This window comes from Panthera onca, chromosome X (genome assembly GCF_046562875.1).
Source record: "Panthera onca isolate mPanOnc1 chromosome X, mPanOnc1 haplotype 2, whole genome shotgun sequence".
Lineage (NCBI taxonomy): Eukaryota > Metazoa > Chordata > Mammalia > Carnivora > Felidae > Panthera > Panthera onca.
Genome location: NC_138357.1, coordinates 2,337,622 through 2,356,531, shown reverse-complemented (window position 1 = coordinate 2,356,531; position 18,910 = coordinate 2,337,622). Strand labels below are relative to the sequence as shown.

Below are 18,910 nucleotides of genomic sequence, written 5' to 3'. Positions count from 1 at the left end.
ACTGCAACAACGAGCCTCCCTGGCCACACTTGGGTAACTCCTTTTCTATCCCTCCACGCGCAGCTGTCCACCCCCTCCTCACCTGTGTGACCTTGGCCAGATGGCTTCTCCTCCTGGCCTCAGCGTTGTCTAGGTTTAGGATTCTGGAATTTGGAGGCTGGTATGGCATTTCCCAGAGGAGGGAGCCCTGGGTCTCCGCCTCGGACAGTCAGGTTCTCTCTCTAGGACCCGGTCTCTTTCCTTCTGCCATCCCTGCAAGCTTAGCAGCTGGCCAGCTGACGAGGGGTGGCAGGCAGGACGGGGGCATGGCCCAGGGCCGATCTGTAAGGATCCTTGGAGTGAGGGTGGGTGAGAGGTTGGGGGAAGGTGTGGAGACACTCCCTCACCAAACAGGACAGGGCCACTATCCCTCAACTAGGAGCTTGACAACCCGGGTCCAGGCAGCTGAGTGCGGCCCCTAGGTATTCCTGACCCTCAGACCTGAAGTGGGTCCCTGCCGGCCAAAGGGTCGACTCCAGCCTTGACCCCGGCCATCCCAGCCTCCCCTGGCTGCCAGCCTGGAAGGCATCCCCCTCATTGCCCGCTAGCTCTGTGCCCTCCCCACCACCCTCTCCCTTTAGTGGTCTGTGAGCATTTTAAGGCAGGGACCTCTTGAGTGCCCAGCACAGGCCCAGCTCAGAGTGGGTACAGGTTTCGGTGCGGCACGTTCACGACCTTGACCTCACTGAATCTGCAAAATCACCCAGTGAAGAAGGCAAGGCTGGGATCTTTGTTCCCATTTTTCAGTCGGGATAATTGAGGCCTCAAGCAGAGAGGGGTCCTAGCCCTACATTGACTGGCTGGGTGGAGGGCTGGGGACGCTGCCAGCAGCCTGGTGGGGCAGAGTGCCTCCCACGTGTCCCAGCACCATTGTAAGCACCTTCTTGGACTCCCCCCCCCCTCCCCCCCACCCCCGCCCAGCTGAGTCTCTCCATCAACACCACTGTTTGCATCTCCCCCTTTCACAGTTGAGGAAAGCAAGGCCAGGTGGCTGCTGAGGAGGGAGCCGGGAACCCCTACCAGAACCGGCCAGCAGAGTAGAGGGCTGAGGGACTGCCAAGGCCTTGGCCTGGCAGAGGGTCTGAGGGTGGAGCTGGCCCCTGGACAGGGAGCCAATTGGAAGGGGCCGGGCGGTTTCGGTCCCGGGGCATCGATCATCCCTGCTGTTGGCCTGGAGGAGAGGGAAGGCCAAGGACACAGCTAGTCTTGATCAAATCAACCTGGTCCCTGCCCAGCGCTGCCAGGTGGTTTGAGCGAAGGGGCAGGCGGCTCTGGCACAGAAGTGTGGGGGGGACGGGTGGGGAGGGGTAACGCAGGCAGATGGAACCGGGGTGGCGTGGGAGGGGGCTTTGCACAGAGCCAGAAGGAAAGCCATTCCTTGGGGAAGGAAGCCCCCAAGGCTAAGAGCACTCTGGGTGGAGAGCTACAGCGGGTAGCAGAAATGCTACGGCAGGGCCCTGAGGGGCACAGAAGGCTGGTCGGAGGTGTCTTGGCCCAGGCAGGAGCTCCATTTTGGTGCCAGCTCTGGGCCCGATGGTCTTCGTGACCTTGGCCAAGTACCTTCCCTGCTCCAGGCCTGGAGCTTTGGAGGTTGAATCATTTGTGAGCGAGTGGGGAGAGGCCAGGCCCCGAGTCAGTGAGTGCTCTCCACCCCAGCACATCTTCTCCCAGCCCAGGAAGGCAGCCAAGGGTGCTGGGGTCAGCTTCGGTCCCTCCGCCTCCCCCAGCGTAGCTTATAGAGAGGGGCCCCTTGCCTTCCCGGTGGCCAAGGTGAGGGCGCCCTGGGTCCCCGGGGGCTTCGAGAGCTGAGCTTCAGCTGGTTCTCCTGAAGCCAGCAAAGCCAGGCCCAGCTTCCTCCTCCTCCTTACAGATCAAGTTGTCAGCACATAGGCAGGCTACGCATCGCACTCCCTTCCAATTCTAAACTGAGGGCTGCCATCTCCGGCAGAGGTTACGGGCACATTCAGTAATGTCAGTAATGACGGTAATAGTGATGGCACTCGTCTTGCGCCAGACACCCTTCTCAGTGCCTCACACACATCCCCTCGCTTCATCGAAACCACAACCAGTGAAGCAAGAGCTGTTACTGTCCCCATTTTGCAGATGAAGAGACTGAGGCCCGGAGGGGTTAGGCAACACGCCCAAGATCACGCAGCCAGCAGGTGGCAAAACCAAGACTGGAAGGCAGGCCAGCAGTGGTACACATGAGCTGATTGTCGTGGGCATTTCCTCTGTGAAGGAGCAGTCTCAGTGCGTGTCAGTGGCAGCTGACAGACGGGGACCTGGGCTGTGGCACCAAAAGCAGATGCTCACCTCTAACCGATGGCGCGCTGCCCCGGGGCCTCGCCAGTGCCATCTGTGAGATGGGCTCAGGAGCCAGGCTCCGGCTGTCTCTTTGCTGGGGAGGGCAGGCAGAGACCTGGAATGTGCAGATGTCTCCTCCATAACCCCCCCCCCCCCCCGCCCCGTCATTTCCCGGAAGCCACTTCTTCGGCCGAGGCTCCGGCTCCTCACCGCTCCTCGCTTCTCTGCCCCGCCTGAGCAGGCAGAAGCCAGGCCAAGTGGCGCCCGGCGGGAGAGCCCTCCCCTGCCTATGCACCTTCTGTTGGGTGGGAGGTGCTGGAAGGTGGCCTGGGGTACAGCCTGGGGAGTGGGATCTGAGCCCACTCGTCACCAGGAGGGAGGGAGAGAGGATCCCAGATCCGGCAGTAAAGGCTGGGCGTCCTGTACTGCCAAGGTTGGGAAGGGGAAAGAGGCTGAGGTCGCATGGCTGAACCCAAGCCAGAGCTGTGGGGGGTGAAGTGGCAAGGCCCAGGTGGGAAGAAAGGGCTGGAGGTTTCTCCTGGCCCCCACCTCGGGGGACCGAAACAGGAGGTTTCCAGAGGGCTGCCCGGTCAGTGTTACTGGGGAGCACCTTCTCTGAAGTGGTCCCGAGCCTGCTTTGGGTTCTGCGGATGGGCCCCTCAGTAAGACGGGACCCTTTCACTCAAATGCGAGGCTCTTGCCCGCAGCTACGATCTCGAGGCACCGCCTAGAGCCTCGCGGTCCAGTGCAGTAACCACTAGCCGCAGGTGGGAATTCAATTGAAATGAAGTAAAATTAAAACTTCGGCCTCTCAGTCACACTAGCCACGTTTCAGGTGCTCAGTGGCCGCACGTGGCCAGTGGCTACCGTATCAGACAGTGCACATAGAGAGCACTTCCTTCATTCCAGAAGGTTCTGTCACACAGCACCACTTCAGGGCCACTGCAGGCCAGACCCCAGTCCTCACCCAGACCCCGAGCTCACTCCCCTGCCCGTCCCCCGTTGGCCCCCTGAAAGGGAGCGGGCCGGGTGGGTGTGGACGCCTCAGGGCGGTGTCTGGGGAGTCTGGGGGCCTTGTCCACAATTGCCAAGGGCTGGCCCAGGTGCCCCGACGAACGAGGCCCCGGCACGCTAGCTTGGGGCAAATCTGGAGCCGGCCCCGCTCCATTCTGATGAGGCTCCTGCCGTGTGCTCGGGCTCGCTCACCTGGAACATGCCGGCGGGGCCCAGGCGGCTCCGCACAGATGGGCGAGGCTCTCGGGTTTCAAAAAAAAATAACGTTTGTGTCTCTCCATTTAAAAATAATGCTCTTAACATGCATGCTGTTTATAGAAGATTCGTAAAACCCAGAGAAGTAGAAGACGTAGGAACCCCCCTCGGTCCTATCGCCAAAATGCAAGCCAGTGTTTCCATCTTATAGGACTCGTTGCCACGCCGCTTCCCTTGCATAGGCTATTTATTTTCACATTACTGTAATTATACCATGGGCACAATTGTGTAATCTATTTTTTACTTTACATAAGCAGTTTCTTTATTAATATAATCCCTTCCTAAATGAATTTCTTCAAAATGGATATGGTTTAATTTTTTTTTTAAAGATTTTGAAAGCCGTAAGTGCTTCTTGCAAAAATCAAGAGAGAGCTCGAACTGTGCTCATTTGCCCATTCGACGGCGACGTATCAAGCACCCAGGATGTATCCAGGAGGGCCTCAGGACTGTAATTACAATGTTTAATGGCTGAATAATATTCTCTCAAGAGATTATAACTCGCTTAATTATTTGGCTATTTGTGGAGATTCAGGCAGTCGGATCCGTTTTGCTGTCATCCTTGAGGCTCTGCGGACAGAAGCTCATGCTGCCAAATTGTTCTCCAGAAGGGCTCTTCAGTACATCCGAAAGCCTGGCCCACTGAAGCCTTGCCAGCCTTGGGTATTATAATCAAACAACCTGGCATAAATATCCGGGGCCAAAATATCTACTTCGATATCTGTTTCTTCCATGGTTCCTGAGAGTGAGCATTTTTCCACGGGTTTACTAACTGTATTTCTCTTTTCTAGTGATGCGCCTTTTCCTCACCTGGTATTTTCCTGGTGGGTTTGAATAAACTTTCCACGTGAAGGATGTTGACAATGTAGCACACTTGTTCCAAGTCACTTTTAAAATTCTTTGCTCTTTGCCTTTGAATTTTTTCTTGTACCAGGTGAACACTTTCTATGCCACATTTTTGGGGGATTTCTTCCCCTGCTTCTGGGCTTACAAAATCCCTGACAAAACCCTGAGAGCTATCCATTTCTGGGTTTGCCCTGCACGTGTGTGTGAGTGTGTGTAGTTGTACTTTTAAGATTTTTAACCCTTTCATTCGAGGGTGGACAAGCTTTTTCCACAAAGGGTCAGATAGTAAATATTTTCCCCTTGGCAGGCCACACAGTCTCCATCCCGAATGCAGACAGGACAGAAATGAATGGGCGTGGCCCTGTGCCAATAAAACTTTATTCACAAAAACACTTGGCTGCCAGATTTGGCCCTTGGGCCATGGTTTACCAAACCTTGTTCAAATCCAAAGGAAATCTGTCTTGGGGAATAATAGGAGGCGAGGATCTAAGGTACACCGTTTTCCCCAGGGCCAACCCATCATCCCTGTTTCTTTTATCAAATGATTTGTCACCCAGCTGATGTGTGATGCCTCCTTAGTCCAGACGGATTCTGACGTGCAGGAGGGTCTGTTTTGGAGCTGTCTGTCCCATTCTGTGGACCCGTCTGTGGGCTCATGCCTTTTATCTTTTAATACCTAACCTGCAGTCACACCTTAGCAATCTTAAAGCAAAACAAACTTCTTGCTTTCCACAGACGCTGTGGATTTTCCTCACAGAGATACACAGGGGGAGACGGGTGTGGGCAGGAGAGTGTGATCAGAAGCAAAGGCTCACAGCTGAAGATGGCCAGACAGCCCAGGAGCACCAGAGCCTCCTGATTAAGAAAGAGGGAAGCAAAGCTGGCAACCCAGGAGGGGACAGGGAGATGTGGGGATCACCGCAGGCCGCCCCCACCCTGGCTGCCGGGGACGCAGACGACGGGGCTTTGGTCTTTTTGCTTTTCTTTGGGAGTCGCGTCTCTGGCTTGCCCCAGAGGAAGGAGTACTGGAAAGAGCCACCGCAGTCAGGGTTTCCCCTCACTGGCCTGGGAACACCGTGGGTCCCTTCACTGTCCCCATCCTGGAAATACCCGCGCGCTGCCGTTTTGGCACAAACCCTGAACACGGGTCGAGGCGCGGGGAGCAGACACCTTCGGCTTGACGAGGTGATCGCCGGGACCCCTCGATGGCGGCCCGGGACGTGACCCAGTCACGTCGACCAGCCCTACGGAACGCGCTTGGTGCCCTGGGCGCATAGGATGGCGAACGGCCTGGGCACGTGCCTCCCGGGCCACGTTCGTGCCTCCTCCCGCCCCGCCCGGTCCAGGGGACCTTCCCTGACTCCCGTCCCCTCAACGGGCTTCAGCTCTGCTCTTCCTGGAAGACCTCAGGGCCAAATTTCCCATCTTGCTTTGAAGCCACAGGCGCGGGAGGGGTGCACTGGGTCCAGGGAAACAGGGCAGTCTGGGCTCCTCGGGCTGCTGGGGTCCGCGAGTGCTGCCCCCTGAGTGGGGCGACCCCCGCGGTCAGAGGGAGGCTCATACCTGAGTGGCCCCGCGCCGGCAGCAGGACCGGAGCGTGGGGCACGGGCACGGGCCCCTCGAGGGCGGCCGCCACCCCATCTGTGCCCTCCTTCCCGCGGCCCCTGGCTCCTGGCCGATGGGCTGTGGTGTGGGGTGCGCCGAGGGGGGAGACTCAGACCCCACCTTGTTGTCACCGTCCAGGAGTCCCAACGTGAGACGGGTCCTCCTGCCTTCACACCAGCCCTCGGTCCCTCTCGGCACCTCCCAGGCCTGCAACAGCTTTGCGGCATCCTCTCAGGGCTTTGTGGGAAATGCTTCTGGATTGGTGTGCCGGTCCTCCGCCAGACATAGGCTTTCAAGACCTGGCAGGGCTTGATCTGTGTGATTGAGATAGCAGCCAGGCCCCTGGTGAGCCTCAGGTCCTGCCCTGGTCGCTGACTGGGGTCATTAAGGGCCGCTAGAGCTAAGTCTGGAGCCCTCGCAGAGGCCCCTCCCCCGACTGCAGCCTCCAAGGCACCGTCTCCTCCATCAGTGTATTGGGCAGCGGGCCTCCGAAGTCAACCTGGAAAGGTGGCGGGAACACTTTGGTGTGCCAGTTCTTTGCGTCTGGGTCACAGAAGGCCAGCTGGGCTCAACTCCCATCTTTAGTCTGAACATGTCTTCTCTGCTCCACCCAGCACCCTTGCCACTCCACTGCCAAAGGAATGGCCAAGGCCAAGGTCTTTTCTAAGTGCTCAGAACGACCCGTGTCTAAGTTCCCCATGTGGTGATGGTCTTGGTCAGTTCATTCTGCACGTTGAGTTGGCTTTATGGACCTGACTTGAACCTCTAGCCTGAGTTTGCCCACAAGTCTCCCATCCCCCACTGGGGCCTGGTCTTCTGGCCTCTTACTGGCCATGGGGACGTGGGTCTCCTTCCTTAACAGTCCTCCTGACCCCTGACGTTGACCCAGTGAGTGTTCCCAAGGGCTTCAGCCTGTTTCCAGAAACCAGATCCTCTCCCCATCAGGACCCACAATGGGGCCTGCATGGACCCTACCCCCAGGGGACACCTGTGTTTCCTGACAGTCTCCTTGTCTAGTCAACCCTGGGCCTGCAGGCCCGTGGCCTTCAGCTGTCTATAGTTTCCTTAGTTACTTGCCCAGGCTTTGGGTGCTTGCAGTGGCTTACAGCTGCCTTTGGGGATTGGAAGCTGGCAGGGACAGCCAGCCCAGTACCACGGACAGAGCTGGGGAGACTTGGGGGGAGGATTGGGATCGGGCACTCCTCATTCTGCCCCTGTGTTCTCTATGAAGGCCTGGAGGGCAGGGATCTGCTACCTCCCAGACCCCAGATGTATTTTCTCTGCTCCTTTGTGGGCTGGAGAAATGCCCCAGAGGCAGCCATGGTGTTTCTGGGTCCCCTCCTGCCTGCTACTCCTGAGACCACATGCCAGGCCACGCTCTGCCCTCTGCGGGGCAGGCCCGGGACCTCACTACCCGCCAACTGCTCGTGGGATAAAGCAGGAGGGGCGGGGGCCAGAGTGTGCCAGACCACGGGTATGGGGGGAGGGGGCGGCTGGCTCAGGCTCCCTGCTGCAATGCAGTTCTCTCCTGAGCAGCCCGCTGTAATTGGATAATTAGTGTCATTATGCTTCCTGCCCATCAGCTCTCCTCTCCTGCTCTCTCGCACTCTCCTTTTCCAGCTCTCGCCTTCTCTGGCAGGAAGACAGACGACTGCCTTCCCCAGGGGAGGGTGGTGACCCCCACAACGACACTTCAAGGCCCCAGCCAGAAAGGGGCTTCCGACTTCCCTCTGGGACCCAAGGGCACCTGGTGCTCTGAGAGCCACCCATGTGGGAGTGTGGACTTCCCTCCAGAAGCATCCTGGGGAGCCAGCTGTCCCCACAGGACCTAGCGCTCTCCAGGAGAGATTTGCGGCCCTGGCCAGCTTGAGGATGGCCCCAGAAATGAGGAAGCCTCTGAGCATTGCATACAGCCAGCCCCTGACCAAGTGGAATGTTCTGGCCTCACTAGTGGAGCCGGGTTCTGACCTATGACTCCTGGAGTCCAGATGGGCTCAGAGAGAACTCAGGGCTTCAGGGCAGATGGAGGGCGAGTGGGTGTGGCAGATAGATGAGTCAACAAGGGGCATTCCCTTCATCGTCTTCCTGATGGAGACCTGACGGACACCAAGAAACCCTCCAGGAAAGAAGGTACCCTGGCGACCTTGTTAGGTATGCGGGCATGGTGTCTCCCTGTCCTCAACAAGGAGGAACAGTGATCCATTTCCCAGATTCAAAAATGGACACCCAGAGAGGTTGAGGGACTTGGGCCGACTCAGACAGCCAGGCTGCACTCGCAAGCCCTGAGGTTTACGGGGACACATTGCCTGTCTAGACACTTTGTTGAACTCTTTTAATTGGTTTTAATCATGTGTTCATTGCTTTCCCGGGGTTTCCTGGGCAGTCACTTGGCAGAGGAACAATGTAGAATTCTCTGGAGCCAGACCACTTGAGTTCACGTTGGCCTCTGCTCCTTGCTGGCTGTGTGACCTTCAGTGAGTTCTTCGGTTTCTCTGTGCCTCAGCAGTGATGTGGAGATAATCACTTAGCGGCTTAGAGGCTTATGGCACCAAGCAAATGGGTAACTCCGTAAAGCGTGGAGAAGGGTTGCCTGTGACCTGACTGCCATTCCGTCTCTCTTCAGGGCTCCCATGGTTCTGTCTTCTGCTTTGGCTAGGGCTTCTAGGACCACGTTCCAATACACAGGCGAGAGGGAGCCTAGCTCCGGGTCATCGCATGTCCCAGAGAGCACATGGAAGCGTGGGCCTTTGTTAAGTCATAGAGACTTCGGGGAGACATGGGGGGAGCAGGCAGATGGCGACATTCATCCCCTTTAAGGACACAACCGTGAAGTTGGCCCTATCCCCCTTTTGTTCCATGTGCTGTCCCAAGTGTAGTCCAAGGGTAAGGTGTGTCCCTGTCCCATTTGCTTGAATGCCATTGGCCAAGACATAGTCACATGGTCATATGTAGCTGTACCAGAGTTGGGGGAACGTAGTCATTTTCTTGGATGACAAGATGCCTGATTAAAAATTAAAATCCAACGTTGGAAAAGAGAAACAGAAATCGGGGAATGTCTAGCAAGTCTCTGACACAACCTCCTGGGGGCTCTTAGCACTTCCTAAAGCCATATTATATAAACAGAATGCAGATCTGGAGGCCAGGCCTTCCCCAAGTGTTTTGGCCATCGCTTCTGGTCCCTTCTGAGGGCAGGGTGGGGTCAACACCTCTGGGGAAATGCATGCTAGCATGTGGGCGACACGTAGGGAGCGGGACCACACTTTCTCCAGGTAGAGGGGCAAGAACGGTGGCAATGGCCTCCAGGAAGCCCCGCTTCCCAGCTCGTCTGGGTCCCTGCCACCTAATAGGGCAACCACCCAGCTGAGGCGGAGTGCGGGTGCTGTCGAAGGTCACTGAGGCCAAACGGTGGGGGTAGGGCGTGTGCAGAACGATCTGCTCGGGCTTCCATTTCAGACAGGGGATGCTCCTGCAAGTTACAATTGCCACGGGCAGAGCCACGGGCTCACCGCCAGTCACCAGTCGGGGCAGGGGGATTCCTGCGATCACTGGACACCGCGCGAAAGGGGTGGCAAGACCCGTTTGGTTTTTCAATTGTGGCGAAATCACACGTAACATCAAATTTGCCGTCTTCACTATTCTTTTAAGTGTCTAGCTCAGCGGCATTGAGTATATTTACTTTGCTGTGCAACTCTCCCCTCCGTCCTTCGCCAGAACGTTGCCATCTTCCCAAACTGAAACTCTGTCCCCGTTGGACACTAACTCCCCTTCCCCCTCCCCCAGCCCCGCCCCGCACCCACCACCCTGCTTCCTGTCCCCGGTGGACGCCAACTCCCCCTCCCCCTCCCCGCCCCGCCCCGCCCCCACCCTGCTTCCTGTCTCTCTGAATCCAACTGCAGCCCCATAGGAGCCGAGTCCTCCGGTATCTGTCCTTTCGTGTCTGGCCTCTTTCACTCACTCAGCCGTGTGTCCGAGGTTCATCGATGCGGGAGCAGGTGTCTGCCTCCCCTTCCCTTCCAAAGCTGAATAACGATGCATTTGGTGGACAGACCACATTTTGCTGATCCATTCGTCCCTTGATGGGTCCTTAGGGTTGCTTCTAGCTACTGGGAGTCATGCGGCATGGAACATGGGTGTGCCAATCTCTTAGAGACCCTGCTTCCAATTCCTTTCGTAGGTATAGGCCCAGGCATGGCGATCGTACACGTAGTGTTTTTGATGAGCCGCCGTTTTCCGTAGCAGCTGCACTCTTTTACGTTGTCTGCCGGGGCTTGTTTTCACTGGACAATCCTGGACGCTCCCTGGAGCCCCTGAAGGCAGGCAGCCGTGTGGCATCAAACCTGGCTGAGGCCTGGGATCCCCAGGCAGAGGGCTTTACAGAGTCCCAGTGCCACCCCCTTCTGACTATGGAGCTGCGACTGGGACTGTGCATTTTTAAAGCCCCTTGGTGGAAAGGGGGGCCCTCCGGGTCTGGCATGTGCTGCTCTAGATTAAAGCACTGGGCCATCAGTTAGCAAGGGGTGCTACAGACGTTCACCCACCCATAGGCAGGGGCTGCACCAGGTAAACCCCAGGTCCCTGCCACCTCCGGGAGTCTAGACTTGGGTCTCTCTGGGTTCCAGAACCCTCCTTCGCCCGGCTCTAGTCAGCAAGGACCTCCCGATGCTTGAAGTCCGTGCATCTGTCTTCCTGCTGGTCTCAGACAGTCCTCTGAGCCTGGACCAGGCGCTGGATGGGAAGCATCCTTCGCCCTTGCTGGCAGCCCCCAGAGGGTCCCTGAGGTGGCCCTAGTGGCCTGGTTGCAGCACAACAGTCCCTCCCTGGGGGCAGCCCTGCAAGGGCAGACGTGCCTGTGGATGGCCGCGTGCGTCAGTTTGGGGAGAGGGGGCCATGGAGTTATTGTTTTTGCCCAAAGCTGTTCGCTGTGAGCGCTGCTTGGCGCGTGCACAGATTGTACCAGGAACAAGGGGGAGGAAGGAACGGAGGGGGGACTGTCCCTTTAAATCTGTTTTCTCTGTTTTATTTCCTTCTTTCTTCCCATCCTCCTCCTTCCACTAGCACAAGTGGTGGAGCTGTGAGGGCCCAGGAGCTGCAGTGACGGTGCCTCTGAAATATTAATGAGGCTGTTCTCTGCCTCAGCTCCCCCCTCGACGCCTGCTCCCTCCCTCCCCAGCTGAATGCAGGCTTCATCCTTGGAGCCCTCTTTTCTCCTACCAGGTGGCAAGCCAAGGTGTGCCGAGCAGAGGGGAGGGACAGGGGCCGGGCAATAGAGAGGGCCCAGGAAAGGAGGGGGTTGCGAGAGAAGTCAAGGGTCAGAGGGCTGTCCAGCCACATGTTCACCTGCCTGGGATTAAAACCAGGCCCAGGAGAGGGCAGGGCTCTGCCAGCGGGGTTTCCGGAGGGCCCCTGCACCCACTCCCCACCTGCTCTCGGCTGGCCACACCCCACATCTGCAGGTGTGAGGGAGGCCTGGGCCGGTATACGGGGCCCTCGCGCTCTTCCTCTCTGGGTTCTGTAGGGCCTGGCCTGGGCTCCAGGTGCCTGGAGGCAGAGAGAAGAGGGGACGGTTTTCTCAAGGAATCCCCACAGTGAATCACGCTGCTGAGCCGCGGGTTCTTCTGGCGGTGGGTCTGTCGGGAGATGCCAACAGGCAGTGTGCATCATGGGGGGCAGCGGTGGAGGGCATGTGCCTGGGTGGGCCCTCGGGCCCACATCTCCTGCCCTCTGACCCTGCCTCAGACATGACCTGGCTGTGCCGGATTCTGCTCCGTTCTTGCCTCGGGCAAGCGCAGGGGGGATATTCTTGTCACCAGTTTACTGACCGCAGGGCTGAGGGCACAGTGACTTGAGAGTGACGCAGGGACCTGGGACTTCCTGGCTTCTAGTTGGTGCTCCCGGCCAGGTTCCACCCATCCTGGGGTGGGGGCAGGGAGCGGTGCCTGGCAGCAAACGCCCTCTCACCAGCCCGGGGACACATGCCCGCTCAGACACACGCGGCAAGCACGGACTGGTGGTAACGTCCAGTGGCCGCTGCCCGCAAATGAGTGTGACCTCTGACTTGTGGGGTTTCACCCTCTGTTCCTGTCCCCTCTGTGAAGGCGACGGCGGGCGGCCCACACAGAGTAGGGACTGAGCAACATGGAAGGCAGGTCCAGGAGGTCTGGGATCATTGAGCCTCCCTGAGCCTCAGTTTCTGCATCTGTGAAATGGAGAAATGTGTCCTTGCCCCTTGTTTATGAGGTACGATGAGGAGAGCATCTGGAGTAGGGGCCCGAGAGAAGGGAGCCTGGGAACAGAGGTGCTCCCACCTCATTCAGGAAGCTCCTACCTTCCTGGAGGGTGGTCGGCTGCCCAGGGCCTTAGGGGAGGTGGTTGAGGAAGCAAAATGGGGGATTCGGGCAGATTAAGTCAGAGGTGCTGGGAGATCCTCCCAAACCTGATTAGAAGTGGCCAGGAAGGGCCGGCGCAGAGGGGACGAGGACTCCTGGGTTTCTGGTTAGGCAGACTTGAGTCAGTAGGCCTACGGACAGGGGGCGTCGGGCCACACTGGAGGGAAGGATCCAGAACACGGTTGGGTGACTGGTGTGAACGTGGGCGATCTCCTGCAGTGCTCTGGTAGCAGCCTGTTGAAAGTCCCAGAGCAAGGGTGAGATGGTCCCGGGGACCCACTACAGCTCACTACTCTCGCCATTGCACTGCACAGGCCAACCTATGCCACGACAGAGCAAGTATCGGAAGGTGTGAGTCCGTCCCTGTGAAGGTTTGCAATTCAATTAAGCCAATTAAGGTCTGGAAGATGGTACATTGCCTGCACTTTTAGTGCCTGCAAACCGTTCTAGGCAGCCAGCCCAGGCCGGAAAGCCTCTGTCGGGCCTGTAGAACTGATAGGCCTGGTCACTTCTGTTCTCGGCCATTTCAGTGATGGCTGCCGTCCTTATTAAGAATGAGAGAGGCAATTGCCCAAGCTTACAGAGAACCCAGAAAAACAACAGTATATGCCATTTGGTCTCTACAGCAGCCAACAGTCACTCAAGACAGACTTTGATTTAACTGATGGCTCCTGTCTGGCCTACAGAGTTAATGAAGACGAGGAAGGTTAGCATGAGCACAGTCTTTGACTTGAGGGGGTCCCCCCAGAGCTGCGTGGAGACCCTGGGCACACTGCGAGTAGCCTGCTGGGGGTCAAGGCATCCCTGCCCTGCATCCCTGTGCCCCCCTCATGCTCTCCAGGAAGGCGATCCACACCCCCCCCCTCAAAAAAAAAAGGCTCCCCGCTCTTCCTTGGCCAGCCAGGCCCCTGTTCGCTCCCTCCTCTGGGCCCCCATCCCCAGCCAGGGCTGACCATTCAGTGAACTTCCTGCCAACTCGATAACCGCATATCTCAAAAAGCTTTCACCCCTGGGAGTGGGAGAGAAAGCAGAGAGCCATAGGAGCGGTCGGCGGATTAGAGACTCGGCAGCGATCAATTTTGGCACAGACTTTCTGGAGAATGTTCCACTTGAATTGCCACTCAAATTCGTCAGAGGTCATCAGGCGGAGAGGGGACAGCAGGCTGTGCGGGGCGGGGCACATATGGAGTGCTTGGAGCCGGCAAGGCTGTGCGTGGCGGCCAGGTGAGCGCTGACGCGGGTAGATGGGCATGGGGCACAGGCGGGAGCAGGAGAGGAGCCGGCTTTTTGCTTGAGGGGGGCAGGGGGGGTTACCTGCACCGGGGAAAGTGGTGACCCAGAGCCGGGTGGTGACAGGCTGCCCAGCTGGAGGGAGACAGGCGACGTGGTAGGCGGGGGACACGGGGCCTGCTCGGCAGGGGATGAGGCAGAGGGACCAGGCCACAGCCGCAGGCGGGGTGCCAGGGGACGCTGAGGTGCAGAGGAGCAGCAGGGCCAGCTGAGAGGCGGTGGTGAGGCCGGGCACGCTCTGTGTCCCACAGAAGGTCAGGCCTCGCCTCCCTGCTCGGCTCCCTTACCGTGAGTCACCACAGGCACAGGAGGCCTCAGTGATGACAGCACACCGATTGGGAGCAGCTCAAGGACCCTGTGTGGCTGTCTGGGCCACGGCTGTTGCTCAGTCGAGGGCAGGGCCACGCCTGGGGGCCGAGTAAGGAGCAGGAGGCAAGGACAGGGCTCACCTTCAGTGAACCCTGTTTTCAGGGAGCGGGCGGGAGAGGCCGGCGCCTCCGGTGGAAGCAGGCGTGTGAAGGTGTGACCTCCACCAGCCTGAGCTGCTGTCTCCCACCACCTGCCTCAGAGCCCACCCAACTATGGGCCATTCCTCTGTCACCCCCAGGAGCCCTCCAGTGCCATACGGGCGGGGTCGGGCGCCTTCCACCTGAGCCTTCTCTGAGTGGGTACAGGTGCCGAGAAGATAAAAGGGTTCCGAGGGAATAAAATCATTCATCTGACTTCGCTTTTAGAAAGAACCCCCGCGGAGTCCCTACACAGCTCAGTGGGGGCCATTCGGGCACATAGCTAGCCCCTGGGGCCTAGGTGGAAGGTGTGGGATGCAGGCCCGGGGCCTGCCTGCCAGGGGCGTCAGAGCCTCCCTTGTGCTCATCACTCCCCTCAGCCTGGGAGGAGGGGCCTACAGGGCGCCCCACGGTGCTGTGCTCAGGGACAGTTGACTCCCCCCCACCCCTGCCGGGACCCACACAGCCCATAGGTGGGTGTTCTCTCAGCAGCCGAGTGTGCCCGGGACCTACTCGCCAGGGGCTCCGTGCCTATGGCAAGCCAATGCCCGCACACGTGAACCAGCCCCTGTCCCTCCCGTCCAGCAGCCAACAGGCCAGGGGGCTGGGGACACAGAGCCCCAGCCCTGCAAGTTTCACCCAAGTTGCCTGGTATGTGGGAAGGGAGACGCATGGCAGCGACACTCGGGGTCAGAGAAAGGAGGGGAGAAGGGGCACCCAGCAGGGGCGCTGTCCTGAGCCACAGTCTGGACTGGGGAAGGAATCTGGCAGGACGAAGGCAGGGGTGGGGGTGACAGTCAAGGCCATCTAGAGAGGTCAAAAGCCACCAACGCTGCCTCCGATGGCTCCTGAGATGGCCTGAGGTCAGGACAGCCAGGTCTCCCGGTGGCCAAGCCTCTGTTTCCCGCGCTGGTGAACGGGCCAGTGATTCCTACGGCTCCCACCCAGGTGCGTGGGCCACATTCGCAGAGCACCCCCGAAGGAGCCCCACGTGCCATGGAAATGAAAGGTTTGCTCGCTTGAAGCTCTGCGTGCCGGTGCTCCCGGGAGCTCAGGGTCACCCGCGTTGCCTCCGCCCTCTGCCCCACGTGCCGAATGACCTAGCAGCTGACTGCAGCCCTCCCTCATCTCTAGGCTTGTGCCCCTCCAGTCTGGTGTCACCCGGCAGCCGTCTGCTCGGTGATGGCCCATGTCACTTGTGGCCCCGTGGGATCTGCAGCCCCATTCCCCCACCGACCCGTCCCACTACCTGTCTTCTCCTTAGGATCAGAACACTCTTTCATCCAGAAGAACGGCTCGCTCCTCCCCCTTGTTCTGGTCTTTTCACAAACGCGCCCCTGCCAAGAGGCCTTCCCTGCCCCTACCCCCAGCGGAAACCATTCTGTCCATCACTCTGCCACCTGCTGCGAACTCACCTCCAAGCCAGAGAGCACAAGGATGCACTCAGTGCTGTCACCTCTGTGTCCCCAGCACGGATGGCCAGTGCAGGCCTGTAGTAGATGACAAAGTGGAAGGATGGGCAGTGGGAAGATGCGTGGGAGTGGAAAGGACGGCACGTTCTCGTGTCTGCCATTTTGTTCCCACATCTTCCGGCACCGAAGGCTGCTCCATGTGGAAACTGTCTAAAGGATTAACACTTAGGTGCCCAAACTTATAAAATGGGGATCACTTTTGATGGGCATTTTTTGAAGTGCCTCCCTGGGTCCCAGGCCTCCTGGGTAGGACAGCCCTAGGTATATGTGCCTTTTTTGGACACGGCAGGGTCAAGCGTGCAGAGGAACTAAGGCCCCCACATGTTCTGAACCCCCTCGGGCCGGTCTTGTCCCCTGAGGGTTGTGGTGCACCCCTGCTTCTGGTGTCCCCTGGGCTCTGAGTAACAGGTGGGTCCTCTCCTGAGAGTAGGCGCCATAGGCTCTGGGCTGTGTTTCCACGGGCAGTTCTAGATCAGGAACCTGGATTGGTAGCCAAGTTTTGCTTCCAAGAGGATCCTTTGGAGCCTGCAGCCTCCCCAAAGGCAAAAGATTGGGCCCAACTGAGCCATGCCGTCGGGAGGCCTCTTTGCTGTTGTGAAGGCCAAGGCCATGTGCACTGACACTAGTTTAATCCTGGGGGTTTGACCTTTGGGGATGCTTGCACTCATGCTCCCAGCCTGTGTGTGTGTTGTGGGCAGCCCCCCAATTCAGCGCCTGGAGGGCAGAAGGGTGTGGAGGGGAGGGGACGGCACCGTGCTGTGGGCGGGCTGATGGGGAAGTCGCCAGTGACCTGTGGCTGCTTTCCACCTTCTCCTATGCGCCCTCTCCTCCACCCCTCCTCTTCTACTCCTTTTATCCCCTCCTTTCCCCTCCTGCCCTCCCTCTCCCTCCTCACCCCCTCCCCCCAGGCCACCTCCCTTCCTTGCCCCAGACCCCCCAGGTGCCCTCGGGGCAGCAGAGACACCCTGCACACTAAGTCTTGACCTGGCTCCCGGCTGGCCCCGCCCATGGCCTGGCCCGCTCCCTGGACCCCCCCGCACAGCCCCAAGCCTGAAACCGTGAGCCCCAGAGGCTGTGCCAGGCCGCTGCAGGGAATTTACAGCACATCTGCTACACCGGGCGAGTGTTAATCAGACAAGAGCAGGGAGCATGACAGAGGGGACAAGCTTTCACCCACGGTGGGGCACGGACACGAGAGAATTGTGGCACAGATAGCCTGCCCACCCGTGCCAGTAATCAACGCCAGGACATCACCTCTGCTTCGGTGTGGGTTCCCGGACGGATCTGGGAGGCAGTCAGGGTCTCCGTATCGCAACAGCAGACCCCTTCCAGGAGACACGAACGCTCCCTCCTTCCCCACCTAGGCGAGTCCTCCCGCCTTGGGTACTCGGGCTGGGCAGGACTAGGGGATGGCCTGGCAGCTGGGCCTGGCAGGGCATGAGGGCCACTGACCCAGCCTAGGAGGCGAATTTTGCAATCGGCAAGTCATGGCTCAGACTGAGTGCCGATTTTCGGAGAACGTTCTGGAAGAGTGGACCTCAGTCTTGTCTCAACTTCGCCCCTGGCTTCTTCTCACCTCTCCCCAGGTGTCCGTGCTCGGCCACTTCCCCGCTGCAGCTCCCTCCACTACACCTCACCCAGGCACTGGGACCTCGGGTGGCTGCCTGCCCCTAGCTGAGGCCGCACCTGTGAAGAGGTCGGGCACCCTGTCCTCCCGGCACGACAGGCGGGATGGGCGACATGGCCAACAGTTCCATCGAGTTTCACCCCAAGCCCCAGCAGCAGCGGGAGGCCCCCCATGCGGGCGGCTTTGGGTGCACACTGGCTGAGTTGCGTTCCCTCATGGAGCTCCGAGGGGCTGAGGCGCTGCAGAAGGTCCAGGAAGCCTACGGGGACGTCAGTGGGCTTTGCAGGAGGCTGAAGACCTCGCCCACAGAGGGTAAGGCTCCCAGCAGAGCCCCAGCGCAGGCCGCGAGTGCGCCAGGGATGTAGGGTCATGGGCCACCGGACACTTCCCCCGGTCTCCAAGGGCCATCCTGAAGACGTCCCGTACCCCCGGGGCGGGCCTGGTCGAGGACCGGGTGGTGCTTCTGCAGCAGCTTCCGGAAGCACTCTTGACCCTGACTGTGCCCTCCCAAGGAAGCCATCCCGCCCCTGCCACCACCGAGCGGGAGACGCTCTGTAGGGGGGTGAGGGGGATCGTCCTCGGGGTAACCTGGGGTCCTCCGGGAGCCGTGGCCTGACCCCCTCCAGCAGCAGCAGCTCCCTGCTCTCGCTTCTTTGGATTAAATAGAAATCGAGCAAAAGAGGAGGGAAGGAAGAGGACGGCACGGTGTCAGGCTGGGCCCCAAACTGAAACCCCAGAAGCTCTTCTGGGCAACAGGGCAACAGGGTGGGACAGAGGAGGAGGAAGGCCGGGCCCCTGTCTGTATGCTCCAGGCCGTGTGCCCAGCCCCGTGTCCGGTTAAGGGGCACAGGAAAACGAGGGTGCCGGCCTTCTGCGGGCCTGGGTTGCAGGGGGCTCTCTCTGGAAAGGGGGGGCAGAGTGCTGAGTGGAGGTGCCACTGGCCACAGGCTGTCCCAAAGAAGCAAAGAAGCAAGTCTGGTGCTTGGGTGGTTCAGCGGCAGAATTCTCCCCTGCCAAAGAGGTGCAAGCCTCAGGCAGCATAGATCTGAGGAGATCTGCTGCCCAGAGCCTCGAGGAAGGCTGAGGAGCATTGTCTAGAAGGTTCCAGAGGCAGAGGCCTGACTGCCACCTTGGGTCCCTGCCTCGGCCCTGTAGCCCTTGCCCCCTGCACTGGAGGCAAAACTGTGCCTTGCTCTGCACCAGCCTTTCCCGGTCCTGCCTGCTGGGTCTGCTGGGAGGCCGGGACCACCAGGACCCAGGCTTGGCCCCAGATTCCAGGAGTTGGAGTGTTTTCTGGCCCAGCTGGCACCTCCCTGGCAGGGCTGCTAGGGCTGTCCCAGCCCAGTGCCAGGCCTGTTCTCAGCCAGCCCTGATTGATCTCATCAGCTCCCATCTCAGCTGTCACACCTTTGTCCACCCAGGGCTCTGGCCATCACCCTTGTCTGTTGCTCCCTGTCCCTGTCTGTGGATGGCACATGGGCTGGAGCAGGGGGTAGAGAAGGCCCACCCGGGAGGAGATGGGCCCAAGGGCCGGGTGAGAGGGTGCCCACCCAACCAGGTCAGGAACTC

At 59.3% G+C, this 18,910-nt stretch overlaps 1 protein-coding gene across 3 annotated transcripts in view; it reads left to right on the top strand.

Annotated features, from left to right (window-relative positions):
- The window catches only part of ATP2B3 (ATPase plasma membrane Ca2+ transporting 3), a 60,372-nt gene that overhangs the window by 602 nt on the left and 40,860 nt on the right, over positions 1-18,910 (top strand). For all 3 annotated transcript variants that reach the window (XM_081793161.1, XM_081793160.1, XM_081793162.1), the window contains exon 2: positions 17,301-17,653. In XM_081793161.1, the coding sequence (XP_081649287.1) occupies positions 17,446-17,653 (208 nt within the window). In that variant the 5' untranslated portion in view covers positions 17,301-17,445. The remainder of the gene's footprint in view (positions 1-17,300; positions 17,654-18,910) is intronic.